Below are 20,126 nucleotides of genomic sequence, written 5' to 3'. Positions count from 1 at the left end.
TATTCCCATTTGGGAAAAAGGCTTCCTTTGTCATGGGAATGAGACTAAGTGCTTACAGTATCACTTTTGGACTATGAAAGAAGAGAGTCGGCACAGGAAAAAACAGGTACACTCCATGAAGACCACAAGGCCAGCGAGGCCACAAGCCCAGAACTCAAGGAGTGGTCAGAGAGGGACACTGAGGCAAGGACAGAGCAAGAGCCAGCATTCGGGTTCTTGTAGCCTGCTGAATGGTGAGAAAAATGAATTTCTGTTTGGTAAAACCATTCACTTGTGGTATTTCTATTATACCAATACCAAGAAGGTCAGATCAACAGTCATCATTTGTTGGGGTGAGTATATCCTAAATATTGCATAGGGCATATTTATGCTGAAAAATCAGTCCCCATTTGCCTGGAATTGAAATTGACCGTGTGTCTTGTATATTCACTGGAAATCCTAGATGAAAAAGTCTGGAAATATTTCTTATTATCTCCACCAGATGCCTCAGAGCAGTGTCGAGGGCTTCTGACATCCAACAAATGAAAAAATATTGAAGAAAGGGAAAATCTCTAGACACACACTCATCCTAACATGCCAAAGGGACTCAAGTATAACCTTGAACTGCTCTAAACGAAGAAATGAGCGGAGATGGAACTATGCACTTATCTCTATGGGTTCAGAATGAAGGCTGCAGATGGGCGTTGGGCCTCAACTCAAGGACTCCCTCCACACAAGAACGCTTTGTTCTAACAATCCAGCAGTCTGTGATGCTCACCTTCCCGACACAGTCATTTAAGACAAAATGAGTGAACAAGCAAATGTGGTGGAGAAAGCTGATGGTGCCCAGCTATCAAAATATATGGCATCTGGGGTCTTAAAGGCTTGTAGATAAAACAAGCGGCCATCTAGCTGAGAAGCAACAAAGCTCACATGGGAGAAGCACACCAGCCTGTGTGATCATGTGGTGTGAATGGGATCAGGTATCAGATATCTAAGACCCAGAATAAAACCATACCCAAGGTGAATTGGGGGTTAGGGGTAGGGTGGGTATGGAGTGGAGACCCAAAGCCCATCTGTAGACAATTGGACATCCCCTCACAGAGGGGTCATAGGGAAGAGATGAGGCAGTCAGGGTGCAGTATAGCACCGATGAAACACACAACTTTCCTCTAGCTCTTTGGTGCTTCCTGCCCCGCCACTATCATGACCTCAATTCTACTTTACAGGTCAGATTAGACCAGAGCATGCACACTGCTACAGATAAGAGCCTGCAACACAGGGAATCCAGGATAGATAAACCCCTCAGGGCCAACAAGGAAAATAGAGATACCAGGAGGATTAGGGGAGGGTTGGGGGAGAAAGGGGGAATTGATCACAAGGATAGATCTAGAACCCCCTCCCAGGGGGACCAATAAGGGGAAGTGGGTGAGTGACAATGGAGGATGATGTAAGACATGGAAAAATCATCTCTAACTTATCAAGGGTTTGCGAGGGAGGGCGGGCAGGGGAAGGAGGGGGACAAAATGGGAGCTGGTATCAGGGGCTCAAGTGGGGAGAGAATGCTTTGAAAATGATGATGGTGGCATATGTGCAAATGTGCTTGACACATTGGAGGAATGTATGGCCTGTGATAAGAGATGTAAGAGCCCCTAATAAATGTATTAAAAAGAAGAAGAAGAAACTGGTCATGTCATAAATAAGTCTTAACAAAAAAGTATAAGCCCAGATGTTTTTACTGATGAATTCTAAAAACTATTCACAGAAGAGTTAAACCAATTCTATTCACACTATTCCACAGTATCAAAAAAGATAGAATTTTTCCCAAGTCACTTTAGGAAGTGACCATAACCCTAGTACACAAACTAGGTAAAGCAATCACTGAAAGATGATAGAGACCAGTATTCCTCATCATCTAGATGTAAAATTCTTCGACAAAGTCGTAGCCAATAGAATCTAATCACATATCAGAGAGACTAATAATACATTTGCAGAAAAATGAAACAGGACCTATATCGGCCTCCATATACACAAATGAGCTCAACACGGATCAAAGACCTAAATGTAAAGCCTAGAACTATACAGATCATCCATGAAAGAATAGAGACAAATTTACCAGCTCAAATCCACTATCACTGACTGAGTCAATTCCAGCTCATAAGGACTCTGTCAAAGTTTCTGAAGGCTGTGAATCTTTATGGGAGCAAATTGCCTCTTCTTTCTCCCATTGGCTGATGGGTTTGATCAACCAACCTCGACAGCACCACCAGGACTCCCTAGAGACAAACTTAGGGGCCCTTATATTTGGTATTAATACACTATCAATCATAACTGATAACACAAATGGCAGAAGACAAATTAAATGACTGGAATCACATAATACTTAGACAATATGTATCTAAAGAGTAGAAAGGACACCCACAGATTGGGGAAAAAAACACCTTTTGATATATTGGATGAAAGTCTAAGCTCTAAAATACATAGAAAGCCTAACATCTCAGCAAGACAGTAATCCAATTAAAAACCAGACAAAGGACATGAACAGGCACTTCGCCAAGGAAGACATTCAGGTGGCCAATCCACGCAAATCATAACAACAGTCAGATATCATCTCACACCAACATCAATAGCAGATTAAAAAAGAGAGGAAGAAAACAATAAACGCTGGCAATGACGCAGAGGGCCTGAAAGTCTCAAGCAATGCCAGTCGGTGCAAGGACTGTGGAAAGGGCATGGCGGCTCCTCAGAAGGTAGTGAATAGAACTACCCTGAGAGCTGGCAGTCTTTCTACTTGGTATTTACCAAGAGCACGAACGGACATCTGCCCATCCCCGGTCCTCGCAGCGCTTTTCCTAATAGCTAGAAGACGGAAACACCCACGTCTCCATCAGAGCGAGAAGAAGCACACTGCAGTCCCTGGGCACAATGGAGTGGAGTGCAGTGTGAAAGGGCACGGAGGACTGTGTGAGGCACCTCCTAACATGGATGGACCTGGAGGGCAGGATGCTGAGTAGGTGATCACTGCTGTGAAAAGCCAAAGACGAGGTACACACACACACACACACACACACACACACAATTGAAAGCCAACGGAAGTCCAAACACCAAGGTCCATCCAAGCAGTATTCATAATAGGCCAAAAAAAGAACCAACTCCAGCGTCCATCAGCCCAGAAACAGATAAACACATCGCAGTGTATCCATACAACAGAATATTATTACTCAGCTATAGGAAGAAATAATGTTCTGATACACGCTCAAACATGGATAAACCTGAAAATACTATGCTGAGTAAAATAGGTCAGGCACAAAAGACCACTTATTGTTGGACGATTCCAGTTATACAAATGATCGAAAACCCAAACCCAAACTCACTGCCGATAAATTGCTGCCGACTCACCGTGACACTGTAGATCACAGTAGAACTGTCCCTTTGGGTTGCTGAGGCTGTAACTATTTAGGAGAGACAAAGGCCTCCTCTTGATCCCAAAGCTGGTGACTTTGAACGCTAACTTTGCATTTAACAGCCCAATAGGTAACCCACTACATCACCGAGTCTCCTTGAATTAATGAAATAGAACAGGCAAATGCATCGACAGCAAGGAATTGCCTGGTGCCGACAGTGAACATGCTCTCTGCTAACTGAAAGACGGGAGGCTAGCAACCCTTTGGAGCACAGCTCTATTCTGACCTCCAAGGGCTCACCAGGAGCCAGACCACAACTAGTGAACTGGTTTCACAGAGACCGAAGCTTATTAGTGATGACCAGGAGTAAGAGGGGCAAGGAGACATGGAGTCATTGCTTTGGGAGCACTCGGTTGACATTCAGGATGATAAAAAATTTTAGGAAATAGAGGTGATGATTGTGCAACACGGTAAGCGCCAACAGGGAAAAGATGTTGAAATGGCAAGTGTTTTGTGATACGTATACTTTTCCCACTATAACAACAACAATAACAACAAAATGTATAAAGCAAAACAAAAAAAACCCCTTCCTGGCCATCAGGTAGCTCTAAGCTGAACACCAAAGCCCCCGGAGTCTGACTCTCCATCTGTCAGATGGAGATAACAGCGCCTACCCAGGGGGGTGTCGTGGGGATTAAGTGAGCAAATGTATGTCAAGTGCCTGGCACATAGTCAGTGCTTAATACAAGCTGATCCCCTGCCCTCCTGTCCACCCGCCACAGCTCCTGCTCCTGCCCCCGGGGATTAGGGCTCAAGCATCTCCTGCCATCTCCGGGTTTGACTAAGGGCCCTTTTGATCTTCTCCTGGCGGCAGCTGTGAGCTGACACTCTTCACCTGACAGCACCTTTCTCCCAAATCCCTACTAGCAGTTCAGTTCCTTATCTGCACTGTTCACACTCTGAAGGAGGGTGCAGCAGGATCAAACTTGCTTTGATAGCAGACATTCAAGAACATGGGCCAAGGGGAGCTATAGGAAGCCGGGCCCTGATGCCATTGTGGAATGAGATAGGGACCTCTGGACTAGAGGATGTCAGGGAGCCGTGCCGACTGGATTCAACCCGGGCTGGCAGGGAGGCTTTCTCCTCTGGAGCCTGTCTGTTTGTCTGCTTGTTGACCTAAGGGGAACTCCGTAATGAAAGGAGCGACATGATCTCTGTCTCTAAGAGCCAACTCTTCATAGCGATCTGGGTACGGCTAGATCCCATCCCGCTTCAGTGAGGCCATGAGCACTTAAAAATATGCCAAGGCCACACAGTTAGGAATGTGCAGGCCCCCAACGCCGGTGTTGATCAGTAAATAAATTCCTGAATGTAGGATTATCCAGCCTCACGCTGCACAGTCCTGTGACTGACAGGGCTGCGGATGCTCAGATTGCTTGGGCATATTCATAGCAGGAGCTGTCCTCTATTGGCTACTCCGACCTTACCCCTCGACTCTGGGCACTCCAAAAATGGATGCAACTCACTTTTCCAGATGCACCAATTGTCCCATAATCAAGTCCCAGGCCAAATCAAGAAGGCCTGGTGACAGCTTGGGTTCACCTACGTCTGTCTCACTTGTTAGCACAGACATCTGTGACCCACTTTGCTGTGCAGGCCGAAGATAGCCAGACACTTATAAACTGCGACATTTATAGAAACCTGCATGGACTCGCTCAGCTACAAAGCTACCTGTCTGCAGTGGTCCAGGTTTGTCATGGTGAATAAGACCCAGGCCTGCCGAAGATGCAGAGGGCTTGGCAGGGCGAACTATACACGAGTCAGATCATGCTGATCTTGTCTTTCTTGGTGCCCATGACTACAGACCTAACACCATTGTATGGCTGGGTCTGTCAGGCCTTCCTTCTGCCCAGGTACAAAATGCTGAACATTCTTCTGTTGAATCTGCCTCACTTGTGTGAGCCAGGTAAGAAAAAGGCCTCATCAGCCCTCAGTGCAGCTTAAAGCCAAAAAAGTTGATAGTCTGAATCCACCCACAAGACTTCCGAGAGGTCACAACCTTGAACACCCTATAAGACAGTCCTACTCGGCACGCGGAGCAGCTAAGAGACAGGAGCCGACTCCACAGTAGCTGAGATCAACAGGAGGACGCCTTATACGTGCTTCTGAGGCACACTCCCCAGTGCGTCTCCTGGATGCTGTAGGCCAATGTCATTCAACAGAAACATCTGCCATGATAGTAAAGTTCTGTGTCTCCGCTGTCTGACATGGCAGCCTTGAGCTACATGTGGTGCAAGAAGCCCTGATGGCAATAATGAGTTACCTGCTGGGCTGCTAACCACAAGGTCAGCGGTTTGAAACCATCATCTGTTCCTTGGGATGAAGACGAGGCTTTCAACTCCTGTAAAAAGGTCTTGGAAACCGGCTGGGGCAGTTCTGCTCTGTTGTGTAGGGTCACAATGAGCCCCAATGGACTCGAGGGGAATGTAAGTGATTTGTGCAGGTGATATAGGTGACCCTTAGCCCATGGTACTGAGGAGCTTAATTCTGAATTGTGTTTAATTTTAACTCATTCAAATATGAATAGTCACCTGTGGTGAATGGCTATTCTATTTGGATGGTACACTTTCTTTTATCACTTAGGGGTTGGCAAACCTTTGCAGTACGGGGTCTTATAAGCAAACAGGTTTTGCAGGCCATAGAACCTCCATAGTTGTAGTTCATGCAGGTAGCTATTGGCAATAGGCAGATAAATGGGAATGGAGGTGTTTCAATAACACTTTATTTACAGAACAAGGGCTTGGCTGGATTTCGTCAGAGGGCACTGTTTGATAAACCCTCCTGGGGTGGAAGTGGGGGAGGGGGAATATATACCCTCATGGAAAGAATTTTGTCTTTCACTTGAGGTGTTTCACCAACCACTTGATGCTCAAAAGTATACTCTTGCCCATTAATAGCAGGTTACACACACTGCTTTAAAAGGATTCTACAAATGTGCGCTCACTCTGCCTGAATGGAGAAGTACTTGACATTGTTTCTTTATAGGTGCAACAGAGGAGCCAGGGATCAAGGCGATATTTCTTTCCCTAAGCCTCATGAAAGGTTGAGTCTCAAACAGAGATCCATAGGATTGTTGACTGAGGACCCCGAGTCTCTGCAGAAACCCCCTCACTGACTCAGCCCACCCTCCCTCCTCCTAAGGCCGACAGATCATGGAAGGAGCTCAAGACCAGAGAGATTTCAACAGGCTCCGTAAGGAGACTGTAATTCAACCAAAGAATTACATTTAGGTCCTAGACCAGGGTAGAGATATCGCCAGGATGGCCAAAATCACGGATTTGCCATTAGGAGGAGCGGATCATTCGGTCAACCTGAGGGGGCCTTCAAGAAAGGCAGGTCTTTGTCACGAGCTCTCGGTTAAAGGTGGCGGGTTATGCCAGGTGGCCTCAGTTGAAGGATGTGATGTTTGCTCTGGAGTCTTCTCGGAACCCTCCCTTGGGGATGACTGCGCTCACCTCAGGTGGCCTCCCTCATGTGGTCATGCTAAAGCATTGAGCTGCCTTCCCGCGTCCCTCTGCCATCAGCAGGGGTTTCTGCCCTGGAAGTAGGGCCTGCCCGCCTTTCCGGAAGTCGGGCTGAACAACAAAAAGGTTGTTTCTATTTCCGGTTTCCTCTGGCTTCATTCAAGAAATCATCATTTCCTCTTTAAATTCCTGAACAAAAGCTAGAGAGAGAAAGCTTTCTAGTCACCGGCATGCTTCACAAAGGTGTTATGTCATTACTGTTATTAATTATCATTAGCAATCTTAAATATGCCTATTAATGATCTCAACACACACGCACAAAGCAGTGCAGGTCTCAGCCAAGAGCAGCATAATTGCCTATTAATGAGATGTAAATTTCCCAGGGAAATGACAGAGATCTAGAAGTACCACCTTCTGAACTAACATCATAAAGTTAATAATAATAATAGTGTCTAATCTGAAGATATTAAGTGTTCGTTTGAATGCTAACATCATATTTAAGCAGGCTGAGAGAAGTGGAAATTATTTGCAGAGCTCAAGCCAAGAAACCCTAATCCGTGTTATTAAGAAAAGAAACCAAAAAATGGATCCTTCTTCTTTGAATGGCATAAAACTGACTCGTTGCAGGCGCTGTGTTGAGCTGGAAGATTTTTTCAGCCTCTTACCAAATTTGTGTCTTTTACTTAGGGATGCTATCTGGGATCCCTCTTATTTGCCCCCAAACAAGCTGAGGTACCTTCTACAATTAAACCCGATAGGACATCGAATTTGAAAAAATAAAAACACAACAAAACCCAGTTAAAGGGCCTGGAAAGTAGATATTAGCAGGCCCTCGGGCAAAACCACTACCACTGAGCTCGGGATTCAATTCTCCGTTTCCCGGGGACACAGAGCGCGAGACTGAGGTAACTGAGTTACCGGTGAGCTGCCAGCCTTGCTAGGAGAAGCACGAGCTCCAGTGCTGAGAAGGCTGGCCCCGGTGCTGAGAGTGACTGGTCCCACATCCCAGCTCGGCCCGAGATCACCTACCTTCATAGTTGGCATGGAAGCCCTGGGCACTAACTGCATAGTCGCTCAGGAGGCGCAGAGAGAGGGTGGTGGCCGCGCTCACGATGGTGGCTGGCAGCTGAAAGCCGGTGAGCCTGAAAGAGAAAGTGGTGGGTTTCAGGAGAAGAATCCCCTTGGGAAACTTCTTACCAGTTATGCACTTTTGAGCGGTCGTTGGATAAACAATTCGGCATTTGTGGAGTCCCTGCTGGATGCTGGCTTGGGCACAGGGAGGGATATGTCTGAGGCCTCACCGAGGCACATAGAGCGTGTTCAAAGGCAAAGTGATTGGCAGGCGTAGGTGATGGAGACCAGCAGTCTTCTGCTACAGAAATCCCTCACAGCGTGGCCAGACCCCACCCCTGGAGGGATGCCTCCTGTCTACCCTCAGTCTCCTCTCCCGGTTCCTTCTCTGGCCTCATCGCTTTCTGGCTGAAGTCTTTCGAGGTTCTGGGTAGAAGTCTCTCATATTTATGCCTCATAATTGCCAATAAACAATATTTATTCATGTACTGAGGAAAATACAGCCAATGCTAAACAGAAGGCTGTTTTCCTACCACAGATTTTATTCTTCAAAAGGGATGGTTACAGTGTTTACAGAAACGAGACGTGCTCATTATTTTAAAAAGAGGAAGAAACAGAAGAATGCCAACACAACACAATCTAGAAAGAAAGCCCCTTCCGGAGGGTGGACACACAAAGCCATGGGGAGACCAACAGAGGGGGTCACGGTCAAGGAGGAGAACCTTCGACAAATGGCACCAGGCAACCCACGCTTTTAACATTCAAACATTTAAATGTATTTATTTACTTCCTGGAGTTGAAGTGGAGATAAAGAAATGGGGGTAGGGCCAGGGGTCACACAGAAAGAATTGCTGAGGCTGAGAGAGCGATGTCTTGAACAGGGAGAGTAATTTTTCAAAGCCTCTCCCAGCGTTAAAAAAGATGAAATAATGAAGCTTTCGCTGAACTCTTGAGGGATGCGTTTTCAGAAAGAATGTATTACTGCTGAGCCCCCATGCATGGGAGTCCCCACAGGGGAACTGATCGTGCATACAGAGAGAGTAAGGTACTCCATCTGCTGTCCACCTGCGTCCTTTATCCTCTATCTGGGGCTCAGCCCGCCTCCCACCCTAGTGGGACCAGGGTGGGGAGGGCTTTAAGGTTTCCTTTTCCCCCTGTATGCAGGTACCTTGGTGTATCTATGGCATGCCTGAAAATCCCTAGGATGTCCAGTGGAGAACATGAGCATTGCACACAGGCAAGTTCAATCAGATATCTGTGAAAGCCCACTGTGGAAGGCTCTCGGCTACATGAAGCTCTTGGCCTTTCCATTGTCCTAAGATTAATGAGCTTGGGCTAACTCAAGGAATGAACTCAAGAAAACAAGAAGCAATGGTAACCAAATGGTCCAATAACTCTCAAGATCATCTTCTCTTCGGGAGATCCAGATCAAGAGACTCATCACGTCACCCCATGCGATTACTCTTATACACACTGTTCACCCAGGTCAAAAATGCGTGTGAAATCATGAAACGTGCACAGTTGACAAAAATAAATAATTGCTTCATCATCTAAGGGTAGGAAAGACCTTTCCAGGTATGACAAGCTTAGAGGGCTAAGTTGGCTTCTACCTAGCCATCATTCAGGTATAGTGGGTTACCTGGTCGGCTGCAAACCGCAAGGTCAGCCATTAGAAATCACCAGCTGCTCCGTGGGTGAAAGACGAGGCTTTCTACTCCCGTAACAATTTACAGTCTCCAAAACTCACGGGGGCTGCTTTACTCTGTCCAATGGGGCCGCCGCCCTGAGTTGGGCTTGGCTCGGGGCAATGAGTTGAATTCAGCTAAGCCATCGGTTTTTCTGGGGAGCTGTCCTTTGCCTAGAATGCTGATAGGTACTCCGCCTATCCACCAGGGACACAGGTACCAAGGGGTCCGTTGTCACATACATATAATTAAACAGATAAAAGGTAAACTGGAGGTCCAGCATTTTACAACATCACATAGAGCAGATTTCCTTGTAGAGAAAGTGTTGGCACCACATAAATATAAAGAAAGCTGAGCAACAGATAGAGGAGACAGACCGAGCCCAGAGGACATATCTTTGAGATGCTCAGTCCAGCCAGGGCTGAAACTAGAGCTATCTCTGCAATGCCCAGTTGTGAGAGTAAACACTTGTCCTTTCTTTGCCTGTTCTTTTTGGCTTAAGCTAGTCTTATTTTAAAAAGCCCTCATGGCACACTGGGTTAGGTGTTGGGCCGCTAACCAAAGGTTGGTGGTTCAAACCCACCAGCCATTCTGCTGGAGAAATACTTTAAAGATTTACTGTCTCAGAAAACCTAAGGACCAGTTCTCTGTCCTATGGAGTCCGATGACTCGGAATCAACTTGATGACAGTGGGTTTAGGATGATCTGGATTTCTATCTCTTAAAATTGACTTTGCACCTATGGCTGCAATTTCAAACCCCACAGGGCGTAAAGGAAACTGTAGGCAGATTTGACTGTATGTAAATTCAGCACACATACATGCCAAAATAGACTGGGAAAAGGAAGAAAACTGCTAACTGGGAAGAGTATGCGAACACACATGATAGTGTTAACAGTCATAGTCTACGAAGAACATTTAGATGCTAATAAGGAAAAAAGATAATTAGCTTAAAGGGAAGAGGACAAAGGATATATGGCCAGAGGATTCAGGTGAGAAATATGAATTGTTTTCCAAAGTTGTCAAGGGCCAAGGGAAGCAGATCTACACACGCACTACTGTTGAGCATGTAAATGGTTATGCTTTGAAACACAATCTGGCAATCGCGCTGAAGCAGGAAAAACGCTCTCCCCCGGAGATCCCCGTGCCCCTCTCATAGCACAGGATTGTGGCTGTAAAGCAGTAGCCATTGTTGCCGTTGTCGTTAGGTACCGCCCAGTTGGTTCTGACTCATAGAGCCACTATGGACAACAGCAAAGCACAGCCCAGTCCCGCTTTCCATAACTGTTGGGTTTGAACCCAGGGTTCCGGCCACTGTTTCAAGCCAGCCCCCCATGCTCTTCCTCCTTTCGGCTGCCTCTGCTTTATCAAGCATGATGCTCCTTACCCGTGACTGGTCTCTCCTGATGACTTGCCCAAAGCATGTGAGATTAAAAGTCTCGCCATCATGGCTTCCGAGGAGCATCTAGTTGTACTTCTTCCCAGACAGATTTGTCTGTTCTTCCGGCCGGCCGTGGTGCCTTCAATATCCCTCTCCTGCACCACAATTCAAATGCATAGATTCTTCTTCAGTCTCCTTTACTCAGTATCCAACTTTCACATTTATATGAGGCAGTTGAAAAGGATCATGGTTTGAATCGGGTGCATCTTCGTCCTCAAAGTGACACCCTTGCTCCTCAACACTCTACAGAAGTCTTCCGCAGCCGGTTCCCTAGTGCAACGCGTCATTTGAGGTCTTGACTGCTGCTTCCATTGGCTTTGATTGTGGATCTCCGAAAGATACAGTTCTTCACGACCTCAGTCTGTTCTCTATCATGATGCTGCACACTGGCTTTCGGCTCTCTTGAGTGTGAAGGGCAATCTATACTGAGGATGCCGCGTTGATCTTCAACAGGAAGTGCTTGAAGTTCTCTTCACTTTCAGCAGAGGGGTTAGCTAATCATGAACCACACACCACAGAGACCCTTACATTGAGGTCAAAGCTTGCAACTCACTCTGGCAAATGAACCAAGGAAACAATTACAGTAGAATCCCAGACCTCGACGCTAACCCATTCTAGAAGGAGCGTCGAGATGTGATGCAGTCAAGTTCCAAATGAATGTTTCCCATAAGAAATAACTGAAGATGGATTAATTCGTTCTCGACTCCCAAGTTTTTACCCTAAGTTGTCTTTTTATACAAATCATTACACAGAAATTTCAAAGTAAATAAGTGCAGAGCTCAATAATATAATTTAAATAAGAAACACAACATTAAAAACGTTTTTAGCAACTACGGTATGGCTCATACCTGGAGATTGATGAGGATCTGTATCTGTGGACACGGATGTTGAGAGGAGGGATGGAGAGAGAGTCATTGTTTGGAAGGGGGATCCCCTTCCATAAAATCAACTGATACCTGCTTTTCAGGAGTTTTTCCCCCCTCCTTTGCTTTTTGCACTAGGATCTGGCTTGCTTTCTCAAAAAAAAAAAATGTCTAATGTGGTCTGCTGTTGGTATTTCCTTAGCTGTTTTCTAAAAGGGTTTACTAAATTATCATCAACAATATAGATAACATGGTTAACCAGTTTCTTATCATGATGATTCTTTTCAAAAACTCCTTCCTCGGACCCATATTTTTAATCTAAAAACAGTACAAAAACTAAGAAAATTATAGCAAAATGCTTGGAACACAGCTGCAAAAGATTTAAACAACTTGTACTAACAACACTGAGTGACCGAAACATGAACTGTTTTTGTTTACAAAAATCACATGGTCGGGTTGGATTCCGATGTTTTGTTCAACCTCCGATGCAAAACGTTCTCAATATTTTGCGTCGAAATCTGATTACGTCAAGTACTGATGCGGTCAAGTACCGGGGTTCTACCGTAAGTGCAAAATACACGTGTCACTTCTGGGCTTGGGTTGAAAGGACCTCCTATCCTCACTCCAACCTGCTCGTTTCCCCATTTGGCTGGGTGGAATCGCAAAGACTACCAGTATCCTTTGGAATCCATATGCTTCATATACCAGTGCCTACAAGATGGAAGCAGACTGGGTCTCTGAATTAGCACCCGGAGAAGCGTTGCCTAACCCATAGAAACCCATAGTAGACTGCTACATGACTGAAAAATAAACTTAAGTTGTAGTAAGCCACTGTTGGTTTTGAGGTTTGTGATATATATATCCAAATAAGTAACATCATGAAAAATGGGAACATGATTGAATTGATCAGAGTTTGTCTTGCTTGGATCCACAATCAATACTCATAGAACCAGCAGTCAAGAAATCAAAGGACACATTGCATTGGGTAAACCTGCTACACAAGACCTCTTAAAAGTATTGAAAAGCACGGGTGTTATTTTGAGGACTAAAGGGTGGCTGACCCAGACCAGGGTATTGTCATTGACCTCATGGACATGTGAAAGGTGGATTGACGAAGGAAGCCTGAGGAGGAATGGATGCATTTGAATCGTGGAGCTGGTGAACAAGACTGCACCATGAAGTTCCATGGACTTCCCATGTCTGAGAAGTAGTCAGAATGCCCCTTAGAAGCAAGGATGGCGAGACTCTGAACATCTTGTCAGGAGAGACCAGTCCCTGGAGAAAGACATCCTGCCTGGTAAAGTAGAGAGGGATCAAAACGAGGTAGACCTTCCACAAGACGGACTGATCCAGTGGCTACAGCAATGGGCTCAAACATCAAAATAATTATCAGGATGGCGCAGGACTTGGCAGTATTTCATTCTGTTGTACAGAGGATATGTGTGTGTGTGTGTGTGTGTGTGTGTGTGTGTTCTAAAAGCTTCTTGGAAATTTTGAATTAAAAGATAATGAAAATTTCCATGAACTTTTGAAAGTGTACTCACACACACACACACACACACACACATACAGACATACATTCACATACACAGAGGAGGGTAAGTCAAGCAGTATTGCTAGCAAGAGTCTAGTTCATACATGCACAGATCTATTCCAAACAAAACTTGTTTCAACACGTCTCTGCCATCAGTAGATTGCTTCATGCAAGCATCTGTTTTCATGTAATACATTTCAGTAATACATTTGTTTTCATGTCTTTAGCATACCTTCCCCAAACAAAACAGAACAGGGGGTCTGAGGTGCTCTGCTGGGTCATTTAAATTCAATTCAGAAAAGTCAGCTCAGAATGTTACAGTGATTATTTTTTATAAGGGTGAGGGTGGGGGGTGGATCTCAAAGAAGCAATCTCAATAGATTTTACTGATACACCCAAGACAACCACAAGGACTTATTTGGAAGAAGTTTTAAGAAAACTGAAACTGAGAAAGCAGAAGGGAAGATTGCATCAAGGAATCTCCCATCTGCCCCCCACCCCGCACTTCTGCAAGGGTAGCAAATATCCTATAGGAATTCATTGGAAAACCTTGCCCATCGACCCTACTGCCTGATCTTGTCCCTTGAAACTTCTTTTTGTTCCCCACACTCAAAGAACATTTCCAAAGAAACATGATTTGAGCCCTTCAAGGATTTCACCCAAGCTGCTGTTTTGACATGGTGGGAATCGCAAGTGCGAGATTCTCTGAGGAAGTCGAGAGAGATGGAAACACCACCCACAGCCCTGTGTAGCCCGGATGGAAGCTATTTTGAATAAAAAAAGCTTCACCTTGATCTTTGAATAAAAGTTGATCTTCTTTAGTAGTAATACCCTTAGTCTGAGCCTGATGTAGTTATATGAGCCTCACATATATAGTTATACACATTCTACATAATAGATATCACTAGAATATAATTATATTCAATCCATACTAAAAAATTGTATGTTCTCTTTGATCCAGAAACTTCCACTTTTTGACTATGTGTGTCTTCACTTGTAAATTGCTTGCAATAGAAAAATTTTGGAAATCATATAAATGTCCATCAATAGAAGATTAGATAAATGATGATACCTGGGCATGCAATATGATAATGTTTTCCTCTTAAGGATAAGGATGTGTGTAGGTGTGAGAAATAGACCAAACAGAATGCTGAGAGATGAAAACAAATAAGACTAATGTGAAGCCATGTTGTCAACACACACACGTTTAGTGCTGTATTGCATTCACCGGCACGGTGGTGAATGCTTTCCCTGGATCATACCATTTACCCCTCCCTATAACCCTATCAAATGCAGCCCTGAAGGCTCTTTCGGGTAGGTGTTGTACTGGAAGGTGTCTGGGGGTCAGGGCTGCCATCTTAAGGAACTCCAAGCTGGGCTGGGTTTCATGCAAATCAGGTGAAAACAGCCTCCTGCCTCACTCCATTCCTCACATACCCTCCACTAGACTGTTAACCACAGGTCAGCAGTTCAAAACCACCAGGTGCTTTGCAGGAGAAAGTTGAGGCTTTCTACTCCCATAAAGAGGTACATCCTAGGAAACTCATAAGGGCAGTTCATTCCTGCCTAACCTGCCTCAGCTGCTTCCTGGCTCATCAAGACGCAAGGAAGCAGTCCCAGCAGCCTCCAGTTCTCCCTACCCCCTGTCTCAGCTCTTCTTAAGGGCTCAAATCCAGTTCTTGGGAGCAATGATATTCCAACACCCTCAGCCACTTCTTTCTCTGAAGTTAACACCCTCTCTCTTCTCCAGATTATAAAACAAAACCTCACACACGAGTAAATAAGGCCACAGACATCAGTCTGAACTCTCGGGGGGTGGCCATTGCAGGGGCAGTGACTGGCCATAAATGACCCGCTCCCAAGACTATCCAAAACAGCACACTCCAAACCTGTGTCTGTGTTCAGGCAGGATTTGGGCCTCAGCCGTCTAATCTCCATTTATTATTTTTCGATAAATCCTATGAATATATGATTGGGTATTACACTCTCTGGAAGACTTCCTCACGTACCCCATGGCTCATAACTCCTCACTCAGCAGCAGATCCAACCATCAGTACTGCTCACACTGGACCAGAACTATCTCTTTACCTGCCTATCTCTTCCCAAAACTAGGGGGAAAGAAAGAGGGGGATAATGTGTCCAGAAGGGTAAAGAACCAAGTCTGGTTGCTGCTGTGTTCCAGCCCCAAGAACAAAGCCAGACCCCAAGCACACATCAGTAGATGCTTGTTATCAGAGAACACTTACGCCCTCTGAAGCACAGCACTGCTGCACCCACAGTCATCTCTGATTCAAGGTTCCTCGTGGGCGAGCCCTGCAATGTCCAACATGATAACCACCAGCCATCCTGGGGAGTGAACAGCTGAAATGCAGCCGGCCAGCACTGAGAGGCCTATATTTGTCAAAGACATACTGAATTGAAAGACTTGCCCATGGAAACATTTCCAACGTCTCATTAATATGTCTATAGTGATTATGTATGGAAGTGGCTATCTTGCCTTTGGTGCCATCAAGTTAGGTCTGACTCCTAGCAACCTCACGTATAAGAAAATGAAATGCTGCCCAGTCCTCTGCCCTGCTCACAATTGTTGTCACGTTTGAGCCCATTGTTGAAATGGTGCTATCTTGAATTTATTTAGATTATATAATTTATTTGGTCGCTCTGAGCTGACATCGACTTGATGGCAGTGAGTGTGAGCATTAGATTTTATTAAATAATATTTTATCATGAGGGAGACCTGGTGGTGTAGGGGGTTATATGTTGGGCTGGTAATCACAAGGTCAGCAGTTCAAAATCACCAGCTGCTTAATGGTAGAAAGTTGAAGCTTTTTACTCACTAACGAGTTGCAGTGTCTGAAACCCACAGGGTCAGCTCTACCCTGTCCCATAGGATTGCCCAGTCAGAATGGACTTGCTAGCAGTGAGTCTGGAGTTTTTATTATTAATACTAATATAATATGAATGTCAACATTAGAATTAATGTTTTCAATTTTTAAAACATGACTACCAGAGCATTTAAAATTACATATGTGAGAAATATTTTTTAAAGAGAAAATATAAATAAAATGATAATATTGAAGCTATCATATATCAATAACCAAATTGAAGGCACAAAGCATAACGCACCAATTAAAAGGTAGTGACTGGCTGATTTAATATAAATGCATATCCCAAACATATACTACCTACTGGAGATTCACTTCATATATAATGATATAGGTAAGTTGAATGTGAAAGGATGGTAAAAGATACACCAGGAGAATATTAATCAAAAGAAAGCAAAAATGGTTATAGCAATACTTGATAAAGTAGGTGTGAGAGAAAATAAAATTATCAGGAACAAGAGGGACATTACATAGTGATAAAAGGATCACTTCACCAAGAAGACACAGCAATCCTAAATGTTAATGCACCAAACAACAGAGCTGCAAAATATGTGAGGCAAAAACTAATGGAACTGGAAGGAGAAACAGATAAACCTATAATTATAGCTGGAGTCAACATCCTTCTCTCAACAAGGGAGAGCACACGTAGGCAGAAAATCAGCAAGGATACTGAGGAACTAGACAACACAATCAAACAACAGGATCCAATCGACATTCTTCCCCAAACAGCGCAGAATGCACATTCTTTTCAGTGTCCATGGAACAAATGTCAAGATGGATCATACCCTGAGCTGAAAGCACAGAGAGTGTGTTCTCGAATCACAATGGAACTGAGTTAGTCGTTAAAAGACATACCTGCACTGTGAAAACAAACAACATTTTCTAAATAATCCAGATATAACGATACCTTTAGCTGAATGAAAATGAAAATAAAAATTTTTTTAATGTGGAACAACTGGAAACACAGGGAATCCAAGGAGGATGATCCCTTCAGGACCAGTGGTGGGAGTGGTGATACCAGGAGGGTGGAGGGTGGGTGGGGTGGAAAGGAGGAACTGATTACAAGGATCTACATATAACCTCCTCCCTGGGGGGTGGACAACAGAAAAGTGGGTGAAGGGAGACGTCAGACAGTGTAAGATATGACAAAATAATAATTTATAAATTATCAAGGGTTCATGAGGGAGGGGGGAGCGGGGAGGGAGGGAGCAAAATGAGGAACTGATGCCAGGGGCTTAAGTGGAGAGGAAATGTTTTGAGAATGATGAGGGCAATGAATGTACAAATGTGCTTTACACAATTGATGTATGTATGGATTGTGATAAGAGCTGTATGAGCCCCCAATAAAATGATTTTAAAAAAAAGAAAAAAAATTTGGAACAGTTAAAGCAGCGCTGAAAGGAAAAATTATTGCTCCACGAGCCTACATTAGAAAAGAGGGGAAAGACCAAATTATTAATTTAAAGATGAAAAGAGTTAAATGATTAATTTAACATCCCACTTAAGTAACTAGAAAGATATAAGAAAAATAAGCCCAAAGCAGATAGAAGGAAGGAAATCATAAATATAAGAGCAGAAATTAATAAAATTGAAAACTGAAAAAAATCAATGAAACACAAAGTTGGTTCTTTAAAGAAATTAATAAAATTGGCAAACCGGTAACAAAACTAACAGAAGAAAAAGACAATAGGAATGGGAATATTAAGTATGAAATAGGCAATATCACTATAGATCCTTCAGACATCAAAAGAAAAATTAGGGGAAAAAGCTACAAGCAAATCTATATATGTGATCTTGACAAACTAAATTATATGAATCAATTCCCTAAAAAGCACAAAATATCATAGCCTTCTCAATATGAAATCAATAATTTGAATACATATGTGTATATATATCCAACTTGAATAGATTATTATACTTTTGCCCGTCCCAAAAAAAGATGACTCAAGAAAATGTGGAGCAAACTGTTGAGAAATATCTAGTATTATACGCAAGTAAAATTTTGCTGAATATAATTCAAAATTGGTTGCAGCCGTACATTAACAGGGAGCTGCCAGAAATTCAAGCTGCATTCAGAAGAGGAGGTGACATGAGGGATGTCCCTGCTGCTGTCAGACAGATCTAGGCTCCAAGCACAGAGATGTTCACTGGTGTGTCATTGTGTGGAAAGGCATCCGACTGTCAATCATAACACAGTAGAGATAACATTGGGAAGAAGGGGAATTCCAGAACACTTAAATATGCTCAGATGGAAACTGCATATGGCTCAAGAGACAGTCGTTTGAACAGAACAAGGGAATATTGTATGTATTAAAATCAGGAAAAGTGTATGTCAGGCGGTATCTTTTCATCATGCGTACTCAATCTGTATGCTGAGCAAGTGCTCCAGGAAGATGGACTATATAAAGAAGAATGTGGCATCAGGAGGAGCAAAAGACTTATTAATAGTCTTCGCTATGCAAATGATACAACCTCTCTTACTGAAAGTGAAGAGAATTTTAAACACTTGCTGCTGAAAATCAAAGACTATAGTCTTCAATATGGATTACACCTTAACACAAAGAAACCAAAATTCTTCAAAACTATGCCAATGAATAACATAATAAATGGAGAAAAGACTGAAGTTGTCAAGGATTTCAATTTTCTTGGATCCACAAAGAGTGCTCATGGAAGCAGTAGTCACTAAATCAAATGATATATTGCATTGGGCAAATCAGCCACACACACTCTTTAAAGTGTTAAAGAGTAAAGACTTTGAGGCTAAGGGGCCCTGGACCCAAGCTGCTGTGTTCAGTCACTTCGTAGGCTTGTGAAAGTCGAGCAATGAATGAGGACTAAGGAAGAGTGCAGAAGAACTGATGTATTTGAATAATGGTGTTGGCCAAAAATAATGACAGTGCTGTGGACAGCCAGAAGAACCAATGAATCTGTCTCGGAAGAGGGACCATCAGAATGCTCCTTAGAAGTGAGGATGGGGAGACTGTCTCGCAGTCTTTGAACACATATTGAAGGAGCGGGTCGCTGGAAAAGAAGACCTTGCTTGGTAAAGGAGAGGATCCGTGAAAAAGAAGACAATGCCCAATGCGATGACACTTTACACAAGGGCTGCAACAATGGGCTCACACAGAACAACACTGTGTGGGTGGCTCATGAGGGCTGCAGTGAGTCAGAGCTGACTTGACAGCACCAGTATCAACAACACCACATACCTAGTAAGGAGATTTCAACCGTGATTTTAAATTCTGAAACAGAAATAACCGGGTCATATGATTTCATTGCATGAGACTGTGTTCCCCTGGTACCTAAACCAGACAGACATTACAAAAATAAAAATAAAACTATAGACTAATAGCTTCCACGAATACCAATGCTATGAACATGAACAACAAAAACACAACCTCACCCCCACTGAATCAATGCTGACTCATAGGGGCCCCCTGTAGGTTTCTGAGACTGTAACTCTTTACAATCTCTCTCTCTCTTAGGTGCTGGTGGTTTCAAACCGCAAACCACGTGGTTTGCAAGCGAACACATAACCACTACACCATCAGTGCTTCCTTCGCTACCAAAGCTCATGAACATCATGAACAAGTCAAGCCTCTTCTATGAATGCAATTCTGGCTCAATACTTGAAGACTTCACCAACCATATTAAACTCACTGCCCTCAAGTTGATTCCAACTCATAGTGGTTCAAGAGCACACTAGAACTTCCCCCTGAGGGTTATTAACCCCACTCCTACC

At 43.9% G+C, this 20,126-nt stretch overlaps 1 protein-coding gene across 1 annotated transcript in view; it reads right to left on the bottom strand.

Annotated features, from left to right (window-relative positions):
- CSMD2 (CUB and Sushi multiple domains 2) overlaps positions 1-20,126 on the bottom strand; it is a 734,077-nt gene that overhangs the window by 646,902 nt on the left and 67,049 nt on the right. Inside the window, exon 3 of the mRNA XM_045298912.1 lies at positions 7,937-8,049. Within this exon, the coding sequence (XP_045154847.1) occupies positions 7,937-8,049 (113 nt within the window). The remainder of the gene's footprint in view (positions 1-7,936; positions 8,050-20,126) is intronic.

The sequence above is a fragment of the Echinops telfairi genome, unplaced genomic scaffold, assembly GCF_000313985.2.
Source record: "Echinops telfairi isolate 266 unplaced genomic scaffold, ASM31398v2 ScPeMD7_7457;HRSCAF=8495, whole genome shotgun sequence".
In the NCBI taxonomy this organism is placed as follows: Eukaryota; Metazoa; Chordata; class Mammalia; order Afrosoricida; family Tenrecidae; genus Echinops; species Echinops telfairi.
Note: the sequence above shows the minus strand (reverse complement) of the source record. Positions and strands in the feature narration are given on the sequence as shown.